At 54.0% G+C, this 22,106-nt stretch overlaps 2 protein-coding genes across 5 annotated transcripts; one reads left to right on the top strand and one right to left on the bottom strand.

Moving 5' to 3' along the window:
• Positions 1–5,568: 5,568 nt before the first annotated feature.
• Positions 5,569–7,363, top strand: Smim29 (small integral membrane protein 29). 2 transcript variants are annotated; one of them, XM_051187206.1, is made up of 5 exons: positions 5,569–5,678; positions 6,531–6,655; positions 6,872–6,897; positions 7,024–7,129; positions 7,240–7,363. In XM_051187206.1, exons 2-5 carry the CDS (start codon positions 6,605–6,607, stop codon positions 7,300–7,302), a joined length of 246 nt encoding a protein of 81 aa, XP_051043163.1. In that variant the 5' UTR covers positions 5,569–5,678; positions 6,531–6,604; the 3' UTR covers positions 7,303–7,363. The 2 variants fall into 2 exon arrangements, with proteins under 2 accessions (XP_051043163.1, XP_051043162.1); XM_051187205.1 differs by having other exon boundaries at positions 6,531–6,715; positions 7,240–7,361.
• Positions 7,364–8,652: 1,289 nt separating this feature from the next.
• Positions 8,653–14,425, bottom strand: Hmga1 (high mobility group AT-hook 1). Of its 3 annotated transcripts, none has more exons than XM_051187204.1 (5): positions 14,263–14,425; positions 11,258–11,390; positions 10,180–10,263; positions 9,670–9,720; positions 8,653–8,849 (listed from the first exon to the last, which is right to left on the bottom strand). In XM_051187204.1, exons 2-5 carry the CDS (start codon positions 11,357–11,359, stop codon positions 8,796–8,798), a joined length of 291 nt encoding a protein of 96 aa, XP_051043161.1. In that variant the 5' UTR covers positions 11,360–11,390; positions 14,263–14,425; the 3' UTR covers positions 8,653–8,795. The 3 variants fall into 3 exon arrangements, with proteins under 3 accessions (XP_051043161.1, XP_051043159.1, XP_051043160.1); XM_051187202.1 differs by having other exon boundaries at positions 11,225–11,390; XM_051187203.1 differs by lacking the exon at positions 14,263–14,425 and adding an exon at positions 13,913–14,009 and having other exon boundaries at positions 11,225–11,390.
• Positions 14,426–22,106: the final 7,681 nt, after the last annotated feature.

The following is a 22,106-nucleotide window of genomic DNA, read 5'->3' on the forward strand; positions in this document are numbered from 1 at the left end:
CCACATGGTTGCCGGGAATTGAACCCAACCTCCAGAAGAGCAACTAGTGCTCTTAACCACTGAGCCGTCTCTCCAGCCCTCGTTTTTACTTTTGAGATTATAATTGCATCATTTTTCTCTTCCCTCTCTACCCTCCAAACCCTTTCATCTTCCTTTCTTGTTCTCTTTCAAATGCACGGCCACTTTTTATTATTATCACTTTATTCTTTATGATGGACGGAGCCTCTCTCTAAACCTGGAGCTCACCGATTCAGCTAGACTGGGTGGCCAGCAGCCCTAGAGACCTGCCCAGCACTGAGGTTCCAGGCCATGTGCCTCTGTGCCAGCTTTTATGTAAGTACCAGGGATCAGACTTAGCATGGTGTGCTGCAGAGCACTTTACAGACAGCCATCTCCCAGTGCCTTCTTGTCTTTGAGAATGGATCTTGTGTTACAGGCTGGCCTTGAACTCATAACAGGCTGAGTTACAGGTGTGAATCACTGGCCCAGCTCAGCTCCTCTCTCCCATCAGAGGAATGAGACAACTGACCTGTAGTTAAAATTTGTTGTTTTTTTTTTTAAAAGACTTCCTCAGCGGGGAAGTGATAGCAGTGCACACCTTTAATCCCAGCACTCAGGAGGCAGAGATAGGCGGATCTCTGTGAGTTCAAGGCCAGCCTGGTCTACAGAGTGAGTTCCAGAACAGTTTCCAAGCTACAGAGAGAAACCCTATCTTTGAGATAGGGAGAGAGAGAGACTTCTTTTAACCTAACCTACATTATAATGATTACCATGGACCAATCAACAGGCTTCTGTCACATCAGTATCTGAGGTCATCCTCAGGGTAAATGCAAAGTGTAGGATTGTCTTCCTGCAGGCTGACCTCCTAGTGACCTCCAGGGTTTGTAGTTAGAAAAGAGAGAAACATTAAAAGGCCCACAGAAGTTTTGGCCTGGGTTATGGAAGGGAAGTCACCCCCAAAGCAGTACTGCTCCTGACCTTGGGGAAGGCTGTATTCCTGCCACCCTTTGTTGACATTCAGCATGGTAGCTCTGCTCACCCCATCCCTGAAGATCTGATCATTTTGCCTGAAAAAGCCTGTTGTTATAGGCCACTGCCTTTCTGGTTTCAAGCCAATTTGGGGTGTGAGGGATTTGTTTTCTAGTCACTGTCTTATGACACCCAGCTGATACCTAATTATCTGAGGGTATAGCCATGAGCCTCCATGTTCAGCGTTCTGAATACCAGCAGTGTAAACATGGGACACACAGTCCTCATGAAGGCACCTGTTTGGGTGACAGGTGGCAATCTGGAGAAGGTAAGCCATGGGATCAGGGAAGGAGGAGCAGTGGGGGGTGGAGACCATAGAAGCAGGTGTAGGGAAGGAAGGTAGCTGGTGTGGTGGGTGGTACGCTCAGGAGTCAGACCAGGAACAGCTCTGCTGCTGATGGGCTCTGTGAATCTGCACCATTTGCCGGCCCCAGAGCTTGAGGTGTTGTGGTGTGATTATGAAATGGCCTCCATGGACTCAAGATAAAAGCCCAGGTCCCAAGCCAGTGGCACTATTTTGGGAGGCTCAGTTGGAGGAAATAGGTCTTTAGGGGCTCTCTTGACCCTGGCACCTTACTGACTTTCTCTGTTTTCTTGTCCATCATGCCCTGAACAGCAATGTACATGCACACACCTGAGTCTGAGAAAAAGCAGCCATTCCTTTCTAAGTTGTTGCCATCGGGTATTTTGTCATAGCTACACAGGACTGTACTCAGCTCAATAGCAGTAAAGCAGATAAACAGTAACATGACAAGCTGTCAATGGGGTGAGTAAAACTAGATCCCAAAGACAAAGCAGAATGATTGAAGGCTGAAGGGTAGCCCAGACTACAGAGTGAGTTCACGACCTGCCAGGGCAACTTAGTGAGACCTTACCTCAAAAAGCAACTGGGCATGGCAGTGCGAGCCTTCAATTCCAACACTGGGTCCCTGTGAGTTTAAGGCCAGCCTGGTCTACATATGAGTTCCATGAATGTAGCCAGGAATACATAAACTGTTTCAAAACACATACATACATACATGTATGCATACATACTACATACATACATGCATAGCAAAAGTCAGCAGGATGGCTCAGCCAGTAAAAGCATATATATGCCACCAAGCCGGGTGACCTGAATTTGATCTCCAGGACCCATGTGATGGAAGGAGAGAGGCAATTGCTACAAGGTGTCCTCTGCCCTCTACACATGCCCTGTGGCATGCACACACATACATAGGCATGAAGAATAAAAATTGAATCCAGGTAGAGTGACACCCACACCTTAATTCCAGCACTATTGTAGTGAGATATTCACCTTGTCAGCACCTGTGGCATAGACCACACCCATTGGGGGTAGAGACAGGGCCAGATGTGACCTGGGGGGACTAAGGCTGAGGAGGGGTCTTGGAGAGCTCTCTTTGCTTGCTGTGACAGAGGACATCCTTGGGACCAGAATCTGCTGGCATTCATCTGTCGTAAGTTATTTCTCCCTGAATAAGCATCTATTCAGCCTCTCTGGTATGGTATCTAGTGTCAGAAGTCTGGCCCTGTCTCCACCCCCCAATGGGCGTGGTCTATGCCACAGGTGCCGACAAGGTGAATATCTCACTACACACTTGGAAGTCAGGGGCCGGTGGATCTCTGAGTTCAATCAAACCAGACTGGTCTACATAGTTTTAGGCCAGAAAGGGTTACACAGTAAGACCAGTCTTTACAAAATGTTAAGTGGTTCACCAGTGATGGTGCACACCAGGGTTTATGAGGATGAGGTAACCTTTGCCTGGGCTATGCTTGGTGGCAGTGAGTTTGCTGGTCTTGGAACATGATGGCATTGGTGAGCAATGCTGTGGGAAAGGTAAGCTGGGGTCAGGTAGCTTAGCAGGGAGGGCTGCACCACTGTGTCCTCCTCAGCAAAACCCTTAGGGTCCAGACCCTGATCACTTAGTTCATGCAACCCTGTGATGTACAGGGAATGGCACAGCATGGGATGGAGCCTGTGGAGGCTGGCACCCTTAAATGATGCAGTGACACTCCAAGCCCCCTTAAATGATGCAGTGACACTCCAAGGACGGTTAAGACGATTTGAAAGTACTCAGAGAAATGAGTGCAAGGGAGCTCTGTCCTGTCACCAAGACTTCACACAGGTCCAGGCATGGTGACATATGTCTTTAATCCCAACACACAGGAGGTTAAAGCTGGTGGATCTAAATTCGAGGCCAGTCTGGTCTACGTGGCCAGTTCCAGGCCAGCCAGGGCTACATAGCAAGACTGTGTCTAAATAAAAAAGTTAGGGGAAATCCCAGGTAGCAGTGCTTCAGTCAAGCCTGAGGGCCCTGACACCCAAACCTGCTGCCTGCTCTCTCCACCACTGGGCAAGCAGAGACTAACCTTAGAAGGTAGTGTGTGAGAACTGGGACAGGGACACTAGTCATCATACACTCCATGGGATCTTAGTCAGTAGGTGGTGCAATTGGCTGTCTGTCCATTGCTGTAACAAAAGACAACTTAAAGTTTATTTTAGTGCATTTTCACCTGCCTCGTTTTTTTTTTTTTTTTTTAATTTTGAGACAGTTTTCTTTATGTAGTCCAGGCTTGCTGGCTTCCAATTCACAGAGAAATATCTCTGTATCCAGAATGCTGGAATTAAAGGCATGCATCACCCAGCTTCTTTCTGGTTTTGTTTTCATTTTATTTTGTTTTTGAGTCCACACTAGCCCCAAACTGGCTCTGAAGTGCATGGCAATCCTCTACCATCGGGTAGTGTGAAGCCACTGACCAAGCCTTTAACACCTAGGTCCTGGAGGACAACAGTCCAGCCCACCTGAGCCAGCACCAGTAGTACCCAGACCTTGACAAGTGTCTATAGAGAAATCATCCAGCATTCAGCAGCCACTGAGGTGGTTGTCACATGTGTCAGATGTGACAAGGTTACATGCAAGGCAGCAGTAATAACCAGGTGTAGTACTTAGGGCTGTAATCTAGTGCTCAGTGTGCAGAGGCAGAAGGGTCTCAAGCCAGCCTGGGCTACATAGAGAATTGCTGGTTAGCATGGGCTGTGAAGCAACATCTCATCTCACACATGTATACATGCACTCAAAAAGGAAAGGAGCGACTAAAAAAATGTTAGGTGACAAGCAGGTGAAATAATTTTCCTTGGGCCAAGCCAGCCTGTCACTCACGTGTCATTAATTACCCCATCCTCATCGACATGTCTTTCTGAAGATTGTAGATTGCAGCTCTCTCTAGTGGCTTCCTTCCCACCCCCTGGTAACACTTCTGCCTTTTTCCCTATTGGCCCTTTCAGGGTAAAGTCCACTCTCCTTTAGTGCATTGGCTCTGTCTCCCTGATGCCTTGCTATTCCTGTGTCCTGGAACCTCCTGTAGTTCTCCAAGTGCATTAGACTTTACCACAGTGCTCCCTGTTCACATGCTCTATGCCCCACTTTGGGAACAACCTCAGATCTTTGCCTCTAAACTGGACTGTGTCCCCTTGGACGTGACCCCATTCTGAAGGTACTTTCAGAGAACTGACTCTCTCATAGCTCAAGTGTTACAAAGCGGGTTCCTGGGAAATTAGGGCTAGAGAAAACACAGCCAAATGGCATAGGTTTTTGTTTGCTTTCTCTTTCTTTTTCCTGAGACAGGGTTTCTCTGTGTAGCCCTGGCTGTCCTGAAACACACAACCTGTGCTATAGACTAAGACCTGTCTCAAAAAGCCTATATTCCTTGATCATTTTTGTCTTACATGAAATACAGTTGTAATTTGTGATGCTCCCTGGGTCAGTTCTGGGCAGTTTTCAGTTAAAGATACTTTTTTTACTATGAGCTGGTTTATTTTCCTGCTTCTTTGCAATACCTCTAATTTTTTGTTTTGTTTACTAATCTGAGCTGCATGAGACAGAGGCAGTGCTATCTCCCTGGGCATGGCCACACATGCCCACTCAGCATCCAGGAGGCCCACAAAAAAAAAAAAGTTGAATCCCATCATTTTTTAAAAAGATTTATCTGATTTATATGTGTTTTGCTTGTGCCACCTGCTTGTTCGCGGAGGTAGAAGAGGACATTGCATACTCTGGAAATGGTTGTGTGCATCTAATGGGTGCTGGGAACCCAACCGCAGGCCTCTGTAAGAGCTCTTACAGAGCCTTAATCCCTGAGCCATCTCTCCAGCCCCAATTTATCAGGTTTCTCCAGTCTGAATAATGATCAGACCATGACAACACCGACCCAAGCTTACCGAGCCACCCACCCGTGACCCAAAGAGGCAGCACCCTGCTGCTCCACCTTGTCTTTTCCTCCCTCCCGCGGGCTCCAGTCCCACACCATCGTTTATTTCAGCTTCACCAGGTGGGGACAGAAAAGAGGGAGGCCTTCTGCACCCGGACACAGCCCAGCAGGGCAGCAATCGCCGAGGACCCGGTCACTGGATTCCGCAGTGACCACACGGCCGCCGGGCGCAGCTCAGAAAGCGCCGCGCGGCCCTCTGCCGCCCCCTTCTGCCGCAGCGTGGACACTGCAGACCCGCTCACCCGCCTCCGGATTGGCCACGATGCAAACCCGGGCGCCGAGGCCCCGCCTCCTCTCCGGGTTCTTTGATCACGCGCCGGAGGGCTCTTCCGGGGCCGGAGCCAACCCACGGTGTTGCTGTCAGGGCTGCACGGCGGGAGGTAAGGCATGGCCGGGTTGGATGGGCTGCAGCGCGCCGGCATCCGGCAGCTCGGGGTTCCAAGGCGCCCCGGTGGGCAGCGACCCCCTCGGCATGCCCCAGCACTCCCCTCCAAGCCCCGAGCTTCCTTCCCAACGCCGTGGGAACCACCTTCTGCCCGCCAGTTGGCCAGCACCCTAAAAGCGGCCCTTCCGGTTCTGGCCCCCTCAGACGGGAAGCTCGCGACTGGGAACCGGTGAAACTGGCCTGCGGACATGGGGGCAGTTAGTCCATCCCTCTTCCTCTGAGAGTCCGGGACAGGAACTTGGGCCGCCGCAGGGTTATCTCGTTTTTGTGGATGAAAGCCATCCTCTCCACCTCTGCCTGTCAGCTCTGGCCCAGAGGGGAGGGACATGGGCGGAGCCCCGGGTGTACTAGACAGGTGACATCATCTGGAATATAATGTCTATCTCTACAGTGTCCACACTATTACAACAGACCGAAGCTGAGGGTCGTGTCTAGGATTACGTCGGGTACCAGGAGGGTGTAGAACCCAGGCCTGGAGCTCCTAGCCCGTAGTGTGGGGATGAAACCAGGGCCACTTCACACACTGCAGGTCCCTCTCATCTAGCCTCTAACCTCCATTTAGCCTTGCACCTGAAAATGTCTAGCAAGCATCTGAGCAGGAAGCAAGGCAGGCCTGGCTGGGATCTAGGCCTACCTATCTTTGGTGCTCAGAATATGGTTACCTGGGTGTCCCATCCCAGTGTTTGGCCTTAAATTCTCCTGGATTTCCACTCCAGCTCTTGGGGAGGGATACAAACCTGTTTGTCACCATTAAGTACCACTGATAACCTCACTTCCTCCTCCCCAGGGAGCCCAGGGGAGGCGCCCTCCCGAGGCCACCATTGCTCATGCAGACCATTCAGCCATCTGGCTACTGATGTCATGAGTAACACGACAGTGCCCAATGCCCCCCAGGCCAACAGTGACTCCATGGTGGGCTATGTGTTGGGAACCTTCTTCCTGATCACCCTGGTCGGGGTGGTGGTGGCTGTGGTAAGGAGCCCCCACATCAGACATGGCTAAGGCAGCTGCTGGGGGGGCCTAGCCTGGTGCCCACAGCATCTCAGATGGTCTTTAAGGGTTGGAAGTGGGTCCCTGACAGGCCATGTTGACCTCCCCAGCTTCCACAGTCCTGTGTCTCTGTTACAGGTGATGTATGTACAGAAGAAACAGCGGTGAGTGTTCCCTTTCCCGGGCTCTGGCTAATCACTGGCCCAGGTTATCTCTAGCTTGAGGGAGGGGAGCAGACACCAGATTCAAGTGTCAGGGCCTGGGCTGAGCCTTGCCTTTCCATTCCCTAGAGTGGACAGGCTTCGCCATCACTTGCTTCCCATGTACAGCTACGACCCCGCCGAAGAGCTCCATGAGGCTGAGCAAGAGCTGCTGTCTGATGTGGGTGACCCGAAGGTGAGAGCACCCTGAACCCAGCACTGTTCTGCCCTCTGGACCAGCCAGGTACCTCTAAAAATGCTGGAGAACAGGGTGGTTGGAGCCGCTTGCTCTCCTCTTCCCCACAGGTGGTACATGGCTGGCAGAGCTACCAGCACAAGCGGATGCCCTTGCTGGACATCAAGACATAAACTGTCACCCAGACAGGTGCAGGATGTCCATTGTGAAAGCACCCTCAGCTGGCCCCAATGATGGGCCTTTTCCCTCCTGGAGTGGGTGGCTGAGTGACAGCTTTGTTCCCTCTGGCTTGCTTGGGCCTCGCTTTGGCATAATCTAAGAGGCCTGTAAAGTTGTTTCCATGGTGACAGGCCCAGTATCCAGTGTATATATTTTGTAAATAAACTTTTGTGGCTTCTTACCCTTGCTCTGTGGGGTAGGGTAGCTGCCTGCCTGCAGCAGCACCTTTTACCTCTTGCTTGGTTTATGCCCTCCCTGCTTACCCCCACCTCAAACCAGAAAAACTTAGTCCAGAAAAGGCTTTTTTATTCAAGTAACTGCAAATAGGAAACCAGAGGGGGAGCCCCAGGCTGGGACAAATACTGGCCACCCCTCCCCCACAGAACAAGGGGAGGAGGTGGTCCTACACCCTTTTCCCATCAAAATGGGCCCACCTCCTCACTCTGCTGCAGCATCCAAGGGGCAGGGCCCCACCTTCCCTGGGGTGGTGGCTAACCAGCCTGCTGCGCCCCAGCCCCCCTTTCCCCTAGAGTGTCTTGGGGAAAACGCAGGCAGAAAGGGAGGGTGAACTTTTGGCGCTGGTAGCAGCAGCAATGGTGGGTGTCTAAGAATGAACATTGAACAACAACAACAACAACAAAAAAAAAAAAAACCCAAAAAAAAACAAAACAAAAAACACAACTGTCCAGAGGTAGTTTGTGAACAGAGGAAAAGATGAACCAGAACCTTGGGGGGGGGGGCAGGGAGGAGCAAAAGTAGGGTGGCAAGGCTAGCTCCTTAGTGCCCCACTGGGGGAAGGGAAGCAGCCTAGAGTTGGAGTGGGGGAGGTGAGTTAGCGCCCCATCTGCCTTAGGTGGACATCACCCTGGAGATGGGTGGTGACTCCCATCCGCTGCTGCACTGGGTCTCATCATGTCCTACTGACTGTAGCTCAAGGGGCTCTAACCAACCTAGTGCAGGGTCTAGGGAAAGTGGCTGAGAAACCCACCTGGTGACAGTGGTAGGGGTGGGCATGCTAGGATCTGAGCATCCCAGCACTGACCACACTGGCTGCTAGATCAGAACTGAGATGGGGCTGGGGCCCTTTAAGGCCAGAGAGTGCTCCCAGAACCCTCCCTCTACCAGGAAGCCAGGGAGAGCAGAGCAGAAGGGACCTGCAAAACAAAGAGCCCACAGAGCAATGTCTCTAAGAGAGGTGTGCAGCAGAATAGACTGCGGCTAGTGGGAAGTTAGCCTTGTCGGGAGAGGGCAGGTGTGTTCGGGAGGGCACATGGACTGAGCCAAATCCTACTCCCGTGGGTGCCGCAGAGCCTGCACCAGAGCCTGCAGCTGGTGCGGTAGTGTGCAGAGGGGGTGAGGAGGGACATGGAAATGGGAGCAGGGCTTCCAGTCCCAAGGGAAAGCTGCTCCTTTGATGGCCAAGGAGCAGGCGGCACTGCGCGTGCAGTCACTGTTCCTCCTCTGAGGACTCCTGGGAGATACCCTCCTCTTCCTCCTTCTCCTGTGGGAGGCAGAACAACTCTGGGCCTGGCCCTCAGTCTCCACCAACACCCCTCCCTCTCTCCCTCCCTCCCAGGCTCTGCAGAAGGGGGATGAGTCAGGGCTGAGTGTGTGGGTGACTCAGCAACCTCCACGATGCTTTTCATTCATAAAAATGAAGGATTTAAAGGGAGGAAAAAAACCACACACACACACTTGCTCTCAGAGGCCAGACCAGGCACCTAGCCCAGGCCTATGCCGAGGGTGGAGGAAGTAGCAAGCTCTCCAGGGAGGAGGCAGAAGGGCAAGAGACAGAAACCAGAGGGCAGCCATTAGGTGACATAGGGCAGGTGTGGGGCTGCTTAGACACAAGAATTCCTGGGGTAGCCTGATGGTGATCTTGTGAGCCAGAGTGGAAAGGAAGTTTGCCCCAGGGGCTCACTCACCAGATGGGAATGTTGGGACACCACAGGGCTTGGCCCCACAGTGCCAGGCAAACTCCAAAACAACCAGTTTCCTGTTACTCATTCCTGGGGTCTTGCCAGCAGGGCCCCCAGCCCCTTCACTAAGGGGTGGCTCAGCTCAAGGAATGATCATGCTTTGCATAGCTTGGAAACAGGCTGAAGGGACCCATAGCACATGCTTCCCTGTCCACATCTGCACTTCCTGGTCTTTCCTAGAGGGTCCTAGGAAGGCTAAGCACACCTCCCAGAATGATAACTGAAATCAGGGATGGTTTTCTGGGGACAAGGGATCTTCTAAACCAAGGATAACCCCAATCTCACATAATAGGTTTCACCAAACATCCCTGGCCACACTGCACCACCCCCATGAGAACCTACCAGTTTCTTGGGTCTGCCCCTTGGTTTCCTCCCTGGAGCTGTGGTAGCTTTCTAGAGGCAGAAGAGGGGAAAAAAAAAACAAAAGAAACTCCTAAGTCCAAAGTGCTGAACAGTACAGAGTTTTCTAAAGCCCCCTGCAAGGCGTGACACGGCACAGGCTTGGGGAAGCCCAGGACCACCAAGAGGTCCACCCCAGTCCAGCTGCTGATGACTGGCTAGCCCACACCCCCACACTCCCAAGTGACTCAGAGGATATGAATCGTGTGCTTAAAAAATAAAAAACAAAGACCACTTTTTCAAAAAGCTGATGCTACCGTGACCCTGGCCCTCCCTGTATGCTGCATGTCCTCAGGATGAACAGGTTGACAGTCCCAGCCCAGAGCTGGTACAGCCCTCACTCTCAGTGTCTTGCCTTTTTGCAGACCAGAAAAGCTTCAACTCCTAACCTGGTGTCCCCACTGTGCAGGGCACCCCTGGCACAAACACAGGGTGCATGTAAAAAAGCCTCACCCGTGTCTTGGCGGCACCCTTGTTTTTGCTTCCCTTCGGCCGGCCCCGAGGTCTCTTCGGTGTTGGCACTTCACTTGGCTCCTTCTACAAAGGTAAGCGGCAGTCAGGGACATGGCAACAACCAAGCTGGGCCCCAAAGAGCTTACCCTAACCCAGGACCCATAGGAGCTGCAGCAGGCAAAGCCCCGGGGATGCCAAACTCGTCTGACCATCACCAAAACAAGACACCAGAAGGTGGCCCTGATCAACTCTGTCATCAACACCAGCACTCAAGAATCTGAGCCAGGAGCATAGTGCATGAGGCCATCCTGGGCAAACTGTCTCAGAAGAAGCCAGCTGGTCCAGCAAACAGGATGCAAGACAAGTGGCTGAGCTTATAGTCCTAGTCTCCCACCCTCGCTCTGGTCACACCCACTAGTCTTTGTCACCTGCAGAGGGCCACCAGCCTCCCTTACTTGGGAGATAGCTGAGAGCTCCAAGGCACAGCCAGGCAGGTGGCACAGCCAACCTCCTGCTGGCCACCCTCCCAGGGACCTCACACCAGCCTTCAATGACCATTTACAGAGCCAGGGGCAAAACAACCCCCACCACACACACAGGATCTCTTTCCCACCTGACATGAGAACAGAAACGACAGTAAGGATATAGAAACAACTTGACAAGACTTGGATTATGTGTTTAAAACTGTACAGTGAGCTACAGGCCAGTGGAAGAGCCAAGCCCTTGGCTCCATTCTGGGCAGGGCAAACATATTCAAATATTTGTAAGACGGCCTGGCCTTGCTGACTGATGACCCTGTGTGTGGCCCACACCTGCCTCCACTCTTCTGAGTGGATGTTAACACAGGGGTGGCTGTCCATAATGTGATGCTTGACACAAAGTCCTTCTGATAGTTCTTTCAGATGCCATGTTGACCGCCTTTGGGCAATGGGCACACACATGCAGTTACACAAGGAGATAGTTGTGTCACACCCTACTGGGGTGCCAGGTACCTCCCTAGCCCAAGAAAGGAAAACAAAAGCAAGATTCTGCTTTAGTCACCCACCTGACTACCTACCAGCGCCGTCCCAGGACTCACCGGAGGCTGCTTGCGCGGCCTGCCCCGGCCTCGTTTCTCAGTCCCGTCCTTTTCCTGCTTGGAGGCCAGGGGCTGGCTGGACTTTGAGCTTGACTCACTCATCTTCCTTCTCTATGGGGCACTGGCTGTGATGCTGGGAAACAAAGTGGTGTTGGTTACACAGGTGCTCCCACCACTTCCCCACCCCTCACCATCCCAAGGCACATGGCAGTAACTGCCAGTGGCAGAAGGCCCCTCCCCAGTTCACTGCCAGGGTGCCACCTGAGAGGTCAGCCAGGGCAGCCCTGGCTAGAGGGGTAAGGCTGGCCCAGGGCAAGCTGAGGTGGTTCCTCCAAGCCTAAGGAACCAGAACAGATATCAGAACCCATCACATCCAAGATCTAGAAGTGGTGGCAATGGGTAGAGATGGAGGAGCTGAGGGTGTGCTTGATTAAGTAGTATCTGAACTTGCTTTGATAGCGACTTCAGGGAAGGACAGACTCTCAAATAGACCCTTCACATTAAAACCCTCTGGGTAGCAAGGCCCAATTCCCCAGGTCCAAAACGAGGCTGCGTGTGTGTATGTGAGAGAGGCAGAGACCGAGTACGTGTCACAAAGAGGGATCTCCCTCTAGAGAGGTCAAAGACAATCAGGCATAACCAAGTTTCAGTCACAGGCCCAAGAGATTCCACTCCACACCTCTTCAGGGACCAACACAGCCTGTCTCCAATGAGGGCAAAAATCAATGGCACAGTCAGTGGAGGACAGGGACAATGCCATCTGCAGAGCTACCTACCACACTGGTGTTGAGATCAGGCTGAGGCTGACCCTGGTGCCTTAGTTTGCCGGACAGTGAGTGCTCTTTCTTACCAAGGAAGCTATGCCTGAAACCCTCTTTTCAGACTTTTGAGGCAACTGCTAATTTTGACCCAATGACAGGAAAATATTTTGGAAACTTGTGATTTTTAAAAACACTTAACGATTCCTAATTCTCAAGCATCAAGAGACTCTCCAGATGGTGGGACTCTGCTAATTATTCTATTACAATATTTCAAACTTGAGACCCCTTTAAGCAGGGTGGCTGGGCCAGCTCCATCATTAGTGGCTTGGTCTGTTCTCTAATTACAGGCCGTGATTAGAATCTTAGATTGCACCACAGGTCTTCAAACCAAACATCAAAATTAATCAGCTAAATGAGTGCTGACCTCATACTGAGGTCTGCCGGAGGCCCTTCAGAGGGGGGTCATGGGGGGAAAACCGGCCCCTATCCCAGAATCCTAGGCCAAGGGCCCAGCTTGCCTGGAGATCCTGGCCCCTGGACAGTTATGCCACCTGGTGCCTTCCCAATCCTTACTGTTTGGAACTCTTTAAACCACCTGCTCCCCACAACACCCCCACTGAATTAAGAGTTTCGTCCCTGTCCAGCGAGGCCAAGAAAACACTCATCACTTCCACCTGTTTCTGAACATCACCAAGGCCTGGCTTGCAGAAACCACATTTAGGGTCTCCGGCCTGTCTTCTCACAAAGGTGCACACACGGTGGCCCTTCCATGTTTACGGGAACTACGCAGGAAAAACCAGAGAAATAATATACTGGCAGTTCCATTGTTAGTTGTTTTTAATAGTTCAGAGAAGACCAAGCAGTTGCCAAGGTCACACAGCAACTTGGTAAAATGGGAGTAGGTTCTTGCGGAATGCTTACAGACCGACACTTTGTTCACTGAGGAGAAGCAGGTTAAGACCCTGGCGCCCTCTACTCCAGATTGAGGGTGCCTCCGCCAGCGTTCCGGCCTGGCGGTTGTAGGCCAGCGAGTCTAGGCGCTAGGGCGAGGGGGAGGGGCGCAGGCCCTGCAGGCGCGGGAAACGGCGCACCCCGACCACATGCACCGCCACGCGGGTGCGCCCGGCCCCACTTCCTGCCAGAGGGGGCACCCAAGCCCGCCTTGGGGGCAGGAAACCTGGTGCGAGTGGAAGAAAACCCCCATCCTCCCTCCCCCGAAAACCAAAACCCCAGAGAGGGGTGTAAAAAAAAAAAAATCAGAAACGGGGAGTCAAAGGGACTAGTTCTAACAGAACCCAGCAAAGCAGAGGAACCAGTTTGTAGGGGCGGAGGACAGGCCCGGCCCTGGGGGCTGAAGAAGCGCAGGGCAGGGCCAAAGGTGTGTGGGTGAAGCCCCGAAACCCAGGGCCTCGAGATCCGGCCTCGTCCACACTGAGCACTACCCAGGCAAAGGCCAAGGAAAGGCCAGAGAGGAATCGCGGGGCATCGGGCCCCTCCCCCGCACTTCTAGAACTTCCCTGGCTGAGGGGGGTGCGCGCCCACCCCCTGCCGCTGCGCAGCGCGCGCCCCTCCCCGAGGCCGGGCTCGCGGAGCGCGAGGTGCACGGGCGCCGCCGGGTGCACAAGCAGCGCTCGCCGCAGCCGCGCGCCCCCTCCCCCTCCGCGCGCCGCTACCCGGGGTCTCCGCACTCCATGGGCACGCGCGGGACGCCCTGGGCCTGGGGGGGCCGCGAGACGCGGCGCTCTGCGGAGTACCCACCCGGGCCCCGCCGCCAGCCCGCCCGCCTGCGCGCACAGTGCGGCCTCCCCTTTCCCGCGGCCCGCGCAAGCCCGGGCCTGGGAATAAAGCGGGCAGCGCGCGCCGCAGGCCCCCCGGGCGCGCCGCGGACACTCACCGCGGGCTCGGCAGGCCGCCGGCGGGGCGCGCTCGGGGCTGCCGGTCGCGGCGGGGCTGGGCGCAGGGGACCGGCCTGGGCTGCTCCGCCGCCGCCGGTCGCAAATGCGGATCTGAAACCTGGAGGGCAGAGGCGCTGAGACCGCTGCGTGCGCGCCGCCCGGGCCCCCGCCGGGGATGTGTGTCACATCCGAGCTGGGGCGAGGGAACACTGACGGATCCCGCTCCCCCGGAGGATGGCGAGGGGCAGGAAGCTGGGCACGGCCCGTGCGCGGCCTCAATAAATAATAATGTGATTAGATTCTAGACCTAGAGGAAAAAAAGAAGCCACCCGAGCGGCGGCGAACTCACGCCTTCTTGGAGCGGCGCCAACACCAGAAATAGCCCCGACTCGGAGTCCCAATTAGAGGAGCGCAGCCCCGGCTCAGGGGAGCTTAAAAAGAGCGACCCAGGGGCAGGGGGGACGGGCCCGCCCGCGCCAGCCGTGTCACCGGGGGGCGGGGCCATGCAAATGAGCCCGGGGATTTAAAAGGGCGGCCAGCCGCCGCTGCCGCCGCGCGCGTGTAGGTTGCCGGTGCCGCGGATTCTGCTCGCGCCGCCAAGGCGGGAGCGCGCGCCGACGGCCCTCGTTTCTCACTGTCCCTGGGATAGCCAGTGGAGGTGGCAGCCGCCCAGCCGTCGCCACGGGGTGCCAGGGCTCCAGCCTCGCGGGCTGTGTGCTAAAACGCTGGTACCCGCGGGGGTCCTCGCGCATCGTGAGCAGCCTTGCGTGGCCTGCACGCCTCCCTTCAGCCCCACGTCGACGGCCTCGCCTCAGTCCCTCGCTCCGGCCGGACCGGAGATGGCATGTGCGTCCCTGCTGGCCACATGGCCCATGCAAACCCCAAACATGAAACTTAATGAAACGCGAGCGAACGGTTTAGGTCTAGTATCGGCCGCCACCCAGGTGCTGGCTTCGAGGGAGCCGTGCGGTCGGCGCGTTCGCAGGCACTCGGGAGGGAGGAGCCATGAGGGGACCTGCTGCGTGGTGTTCGGGAAGCACGCGGTCCACCGGTTGGTCCCTCCGCTGTGTCTGAGACAGGGATGCCTGGAAGCACCTTGAGGGCAGGGGTTCGAGTTTCCCGCCATCAGGGCGCCTGGCTCAACAAAAGACTTGTTGCTGGGCCTGAGGAGAAAGCCAAAGTGGGAAGATGGCGCGCGGGGAAGCAGGCGGCGGAGAGGCGCGCCCTGCAGGCCGGGCGCGGGTCCTGGACGCACCTCCCCACCTCGGTCCCCTAGGAGGCCTCTCCACACCTCTCGTGATGCAGAGAATTGCAATGCTGGCCCCAATGACACACGACTGTGACTCATAGCTCTGCTCCCCTTCCTCCGCGGTCAGCCCTCTCCTCGGGGGGCGCCCGGGCGGCGGAGAGGGGAACGCGGGGCCCAGCGAGCGCCCGGCTGGAGGCGGGGTGCGAGCTGGGACGGGGGGGGGGGGCGGGCCTCCAAGTTTCAGGAATGTCTCAGGAATGTTTCCGGTGGGGGGTGGGGAGCGCGGCGGGCCCAGCCCCCCACGGGCCGTGGGACGGAGCCCCGGGCGCGGGACAGCACGTGCTCGGTGGGGGCGGGGCGCGGCGGTAAGGCGCGGGAGGCCTGGGCGTGCGGTGTACCCGCCGCGGGTCCCATACCAAGGTCCAGGTGACCCTCAGCTCCCGGGATGCCACTGCTGGGGGAGGAAGTCACGGAGGGGCGGGCCACCGGGTGGAGGGGAGCCTAGGGCGCCGGGGCAGTCTGGGGGAGGAGCGGCTGCCCCTTTGTGTGCAGCCGCCGTGGGGGCGGGGCGGGGTGGAAGCGCGCCGCGCCCTCCATCTTTGTGCCCCGCGAGCAGAGTTGGCTGGAGGGGCGCGAAGTTGCTGTGAGCGCTGGAGATCTTCGTAGCGAGGTGTGGTTGAGCAAAGCTACCAACTCCTACCAGTACATTTCCCATGACACAGGTCGTTGCCCGCAGCCTAGGACACTGGGCCCTTGCTATGGTGTTGAAGAGGGAAAGTGTGGAAATGGTCCCGCAGGCTCCTTCCCCCAGTGTAGTAGTGAGTCCTTCGAGTATGACGCCAGTGACCTGTGGTCATCCCCGGGGAAAGAAATGGAGAGGCGAAAGGGATAGCGTATCCTTTCTGAGTGGGCTTTGGGAAAGCTTGGCCAATTGCTTGGCCCATTTCTAGTAAAACTGGTGTGATCTTATTTTTCCGATTATTTCTTTTCGCCCTGATTTCCTCACCGCCTTATTTGTATCTTGTGTGTATTTTTGTAAGCTACTTAAGATCCTCTCTAGAAGGAAGCAGATATGTCTAGGCAAATAATTACCTTAGTTTGCCCCCCTTCTGGCTTATCCACTCTTGAAATATAAACATTTCTGCCCACTGAACCTCCCCACCCCCGTCCCATGCACACACCTCCATGCTTTCTGGGTTCCATGTGCCCTGGATTCTATTCCTTTTGTATTAAGATTATGTAGAAGAGTAGATAGTGTGTGGGGGGGGGGGGGTAGAAAAGGAGACTTACCCAATTCCATGTATGTAACAAAACAAATAAGGCAGGTAATAGACCTGGCCAGAGACTGCCATGAGGGAGGTTGAAAACTCCCAAGTTCTTGAGGTACATGAGTGATCAAAGTTCTGTGAAGTTTGGACTTGTGGCGGCGGGTACTTAAAGACTTAGTAGTGGGAACACCAGTTTCGCCTGAGCAGGCCTTCCTTGGATCTGGAGAGTGGGTGGAGCAGTACAGCAGGGCCAGGAGGGGCATGCTTTCTGGGTATGAATATGAGTTGTCCTCCACGTTTTCTCTCAGGAACATTGCTGTAACCGTCACAGATCCCAGGACAACCGACTCTTAAGCTCATCTGTTAGAATACTTTGGAAGGACTGGTATGGGAAGCCCCACTTAGATTGGGGCCAGTTGTTCCCAAAGGGCATGGCATGTAGGAAGAAAGACAAGAGGGAAGATGAGAAGTGAGGTGTTATCTAACTTCCTGACCAAACCAGGATACGTTGAAAGGGGAAAGGCTGTGGAGTATGACCCTGGGTTTGCACCGCAAACTTCAATAAAAAAGTGACTTTGGGCCAATGTCCAGACAAAGGCAGGCAGGCTATGTAGAGAGATCCTGTCTCAAGAAAAGGAAAAACAAGTGAGCATGGTGGTACTCAACGGCTGAGGCAGGATGGGAGTTTTTGGCCAGCCAAGGCTATTTAGAAAGACCCTGTCTATAAATAAGTTAATAGAAGGGTGGAGATATGCTGTGATTCCCAGCACCCAGGAGGCCAAGGCAGGTGATTCTGAGTTTGAGGCCAGCCTGGTTTACAGACTTCAGGACAGCCAGGGCTGTACAGTGACAACCTGTGTGTGTGTTTGTGTGGTGGGGGCTATCAGGAAAGGCGCTGTAGTCAAGCCTGATTATCTGAGTTGCATTCTGGGATCCCAGATGGTGAAAAGGGAGAAATAACTCCCACAAGTTATACTCTTGAGTCTCTCATGTGACCCCACACATACATATAAGAGACAAAAAAATTAACCGTTTATTATCGATAACTATTTGTGCACCAGGAGACTGAGACAAGGGGATTGCCACAAGCCTGGCAACCTAGCTGCACTATTATGGCAAGTACTTGGCACTGCAATATGACATTAAAAAAAAAGAACAAATTACATGTCTTAAGTGTTTTGCACATTGATATCTACAAAGTGAACACCTCTAAAGCAACTGTTCTAAGATCAAGAAATGGGTTTGCCTCCCCTTGGCAGAGCAAGCACCACACCTCTAAGTGTCCATGAATGTACAGTGGCCGTTGGTGTGCAGTGTGGACTCTGGACCGACTGTTCCTCAACCTTTTGCCAGGCAGACTCATCCATGCCATCATAATTGGCTGCAGAGTTTGCTCTCGAGGCTCTGTCTCCCACTTTGTTTACCCTGTCCATCCTTCAGTTGAAGGACTTCTGTAGAGTTGCTTGTTCAGGCTGTTGTTACAGGGAGTGCTGCCATGGCTGTTTCAGGACTCTGAACAGATCTGCCTAGGAGAGGAACTGCTGGGCCACAAGAGGCATGTGCTGGGGCTTCAACAGACATCAACCTGACCCTGCCCAAACCAGCCAAGACTGACTGGCCCACAGCAGCCAGTGTCAGGTTGGCACACAGTGCTGGCCCTGGGCCATACCAACCAGGACTGATCCATGCCAGGACAGTTGGGGCCACCCTGACACAAGGTACTTGCCCACTCTCCTGGAATCACCCAGCTGCTGGTGTATCTGGTCCTCTGGCAGGGTCAGGCCTCTGAACTCTGCCGACCACAAGCTCCACTGCCAGGAAGTCTGGCAGGCAAGCATGGGAGGAGGACCTTTTCTGGTTCCAACTTTCTAGGGAAAAACTGTCAAGCAGAGAAGACAGACCAGGAGGAAATACCTCCTCACCTCCCTGCTGTGAGATCCAGGACGCACACGCTCACGCACACACAGGAGATGGGGCTCCAGGGCACACTGGAATACACATATGTACACACACAACCTGGGGGAGTGGGGGGAACTGAGGAAAAGGGCTGCTGAGCAGGAACAGAGCTGAGCCATGAAGCTGTTTCAATCCTTCTGTCTCCCCTACCAGCAAACAGAGTTCCTACCCCAGTTCTAAGGGAAGGGTGGGGCATGGGGATGTGGATTGTAAAACAACATACTGGGAAGGCAGAAACATGCAGAGCTCTGTGTTCAGGGTCAGCCAGGGCCACTTAGAGAAGCTTTGTCTTAAGACCACAAATAAAACTGGGTCTTAGGCTTCTAGAAGCCTCTTTCTACTCAGTTGCTCCTCTTAGCCTACCCAGAGGCACCATGATCAGCGCCAGCCTTGAACAGGGCAGCTACATCTGTGTATCAAGCAAGGTACTTACATTGGGATCAGGCATGGTGCACAAGGACCCAGGAACTGGGCAGGGGAAGCCTACGGCGTAGACAAGATAGATGTCAGGCATGGGGACAGACTTGGCAGACTGGTATTCTGTCGTGTTCCCACCACACCTTTGAAGCTACTGCTTCAGATGTGAAGTCTCAGTAACAAAGAACGACAAAAGGAGAAGCCTTTGATCCATCCCAGCACTCGGGAAGCAGAGGCAGTAGAATCTCTCTCTCTTTTAAACTTGGGAGGTTTTATTGGGGGAAGGGAGTGGGGGAAGGAAAGAAGGGAGAGAGGGAGAGAGAGAGAGAGAGAGAGAGAGAGAGAGAGAGAGAGAGAGAGAGGAAAGGCCTGCCTGTCTCTTCAGAGGAGCAGCAGGAAAGAGTCAGTTGGATCTCTATGAGTTCAGGCCAGTCTGGTCTACAGAGTTCCAGAACAGAGCTACACAGAGAAACTCTTCTAGGGGGTGAGGGAGAAGGGTAGTAGGGGGAAGGGCCTCTGCAGTATTCCCACCAGGAGCTCTAAGGAATACTGGGTTGCCAGTGTTTATGGGGTATGGTGGCAGCCAGGCTTCCTGTCCCTGCCTTTCTGGTGGGTCCTCCTACTCTTTGCCTCACTGGGGCAGAGGCCAGCAACTCAGGCCTGTTGTTCTAGGAGGCCCAGCCTGGATCCTGCTCCTCCAGTTTTCCAACAGTTTTGTAAGCTAAATCTCCTTCTACCAGAAATGCAAGGCCTGTTCTCCTAGCTTAAAACCCTCAGGGTATGTGTATGTGGGTGGGGGGATGGGGGTGGGGGATCCCATCTTAGACTTGGGTCCTTCCTTGTAATTTGTGCCTTTCTCTGCCATCAGCCTTGGCAGGTTTGAGCTTACCTCAAGGCCCCTGCACTGGTTGCTCCCTCTGCCTGGCATGCTATGCTCTTAAGGGCCTGCCCCCTCAATGCTTTGAGGTCTATGTCCAGTGTTTTGCTATACTTCTGATAACTGAGTGTCTCATTGATGTTGTAGCAACATGCCTTTAATCCCAACACTGGAGGCAGAAGAAAGAAGGTCTCTGTGAGTTGAAGGCCAGACTGATCTACATAGCAAGTTCCGGGTCAGTCAGAGCTTCATAGTGAGACCCTATCTAAAACTCACAGATAAACAAAACACCCACCTGGCTTCCTGTTACCTTATTTAACTGTCATCAGTAAATGGTTCATGTGCTCTTGTTTGGAAAGCCAGCTCCTTGAGTCACACAGTTGTGTCTTCTGTTGTTTTTGCAGTATGCCCAGGGCCTAGCAGTGTTCAGTGTCTGCTGTCCATACACTAGGGCACCGGTCTCCAAACTGAGGGCAGGAGACAGTGATCGCCATGGGATCGCAGGCATGGCTCCTGCACCCTCAGGTGGCAGATTTCTCTGTGTGGACCTTACTTCCCTGTGCTGTCCTTTGTCATCTTGGGGAAATGTTATTTCTTTAGTTTTCAAGAGCTAGCAATGACCTGACAGCTCTGGGTCCTTTTCGCAGAGGGGCCAGCAAGTTGCTTGATGGGCACTGAGAGCCGGTCTTTGGCATTCAAGGTGAGTGGGGCAGGGAAACTGTCGAGTGTTTGGATTTTTGTTGTTGCTGTTTTGTGTAGTCCTGGCTGTCCAGAGATCCTTCTGTAGACCAGGCTGGCCTTGAGCTCAGAGATTTGTTCCTGCTTCTGCTCCCTGATTGCTGGGATTAAAGGTGTGAGCCATCTCACCCAGCTGTGTGAAGTCTTCATAATAGGAAGATAAAAAACAAACAAAATGAAAGACTTTCCCTTTGCTCCACAGGACTTGCAGAGCCCATCCAGTGTGACAGATGCTGCAGTTTAAGGACAGGCAGGTGGAGGACAAAACCCCCCTCCTACCCAGGGCATCTGTGCAGCCCTTGAGACTCCTGCCCCATAGCACCTGCAGGAGATAGTGGCTTAGAGCCTGTTAGGTATTGGGCAACAGGGCAGTGATAAGAGAAATTCTGACTCTAGTTGAGGTCCTGGGCTGGCCTTCCCAGGCCATACTCAGTGTTCATCAACTGGCTCTGAAAATGGTGTCTCTTTAGCCACCAGCTTCTGCTCATGTGACACAGGTCCTGGTGTTACAGGTGATTCTCACAAAGTTGTAACAGTAACCTTGTTTCTTTTCTCTTGCGTGCTCTTACAGACCTGGTTGGAGGACAGACTTGGTAAACAGAGACAGGCAGATCTCTGTGAGTTCCAGGCCAAAAGCCAGGACCTTGTCACAAACAAACACCTACCAAATGTGGGACAGGAAAGGTGGTGTTACCCTGGGAAGTAAATATAACAATGGCTGCTACAAGCCTGAGCCTGAGGAGGAATTGCTTGCTGTCTGTCTTGGCTGTGGGGAGAGAGAGCCCTTTACCTGAGCCCTCCGCCTCCTGATGAATTCAGAGCTGGTGTATTTCCTAGACTGCAGCCCCTAGGCCACCCTGAATTCTTACCCTGAACCGTTCTTAGGGTTGAGGAAGTAGTCACTCTGGTTTGTCTGGGGTCTGAGTGCTATTCAAACCAGAGAGGAGTGTCAGGAACTGATCGGAGCAGATGTTTGGAGGGGCAGCAGGTCATGGGGGGGCAGTGAGCACCCTCCTCCAGGACATTCATCACAACCCCCCAGGGATTTGTTTTCTCCTTTTTAACCCCAGCAGGCAGGCCCAACAACAGGCCCCAGGCCACCTTGCCTGAGTGAAAGTTGGGTGAATGGATGGATGAATGAAAGGCAGTCTCAGGGATGGAGGAGGGCAAAGGAAGTGGGTAGCTGGGAGGGGGGAGGACAGAGGGACTCGTGGTAGGAGATGGAGGTGGGGCCTGGAGCTGGACAGTGTACTGGCCTGGAATCTGACTTGGAGATGGTGGCTCAGAACCCACCTTCCCATTGTCCAGGCCTTGCTCTCCCCTGTGCTTTCCAGGCCTGTCCCCACCCCGGGCCTCAGGGTGACTTCCAGGACCTAGACTCCTTCACACTGGCAGCAGCCTCTTTGCATTCTCCTTTCTAGGCACAGCACCATAGATTAGTGGCCTCCCAGACAAAACACCTGGAGTGGACAGTGTGCTGTGTGTGTCGGTTAATTACACGGGGGTCCCTCACGGGGCTAAAGCATCTGCGATGGGGTCTCTAGGGATAGGGGGTTGCCCTGCTGACGGTGGCCAGCCACTCCAGTTCTTTTGGGCACTGCTAGGCAAGAGCTGCTGACAGCCAGGTTTCTGGGTCACCATCCAGGGTGCCCTGCCAGTTCCCAGGCCTGGGTGAGGAGCACGTGCGC

The sequence above is a fragment of the Phodopus roborovskii genome, unplaced genomic scaffold (assembly GCF_943737965.1).
Source record: "Phodopus roborovskii unplaced genomic scaffold, PHOROB, whole genome shotgun sequence".
Taxonomy (NCBI): domain Eukaryota; kingdom Metazoa; phylum Chordata; class Mammalia; order Rodentia; family Cricetidae; genus Phodopus; species Phodopus roborovskii.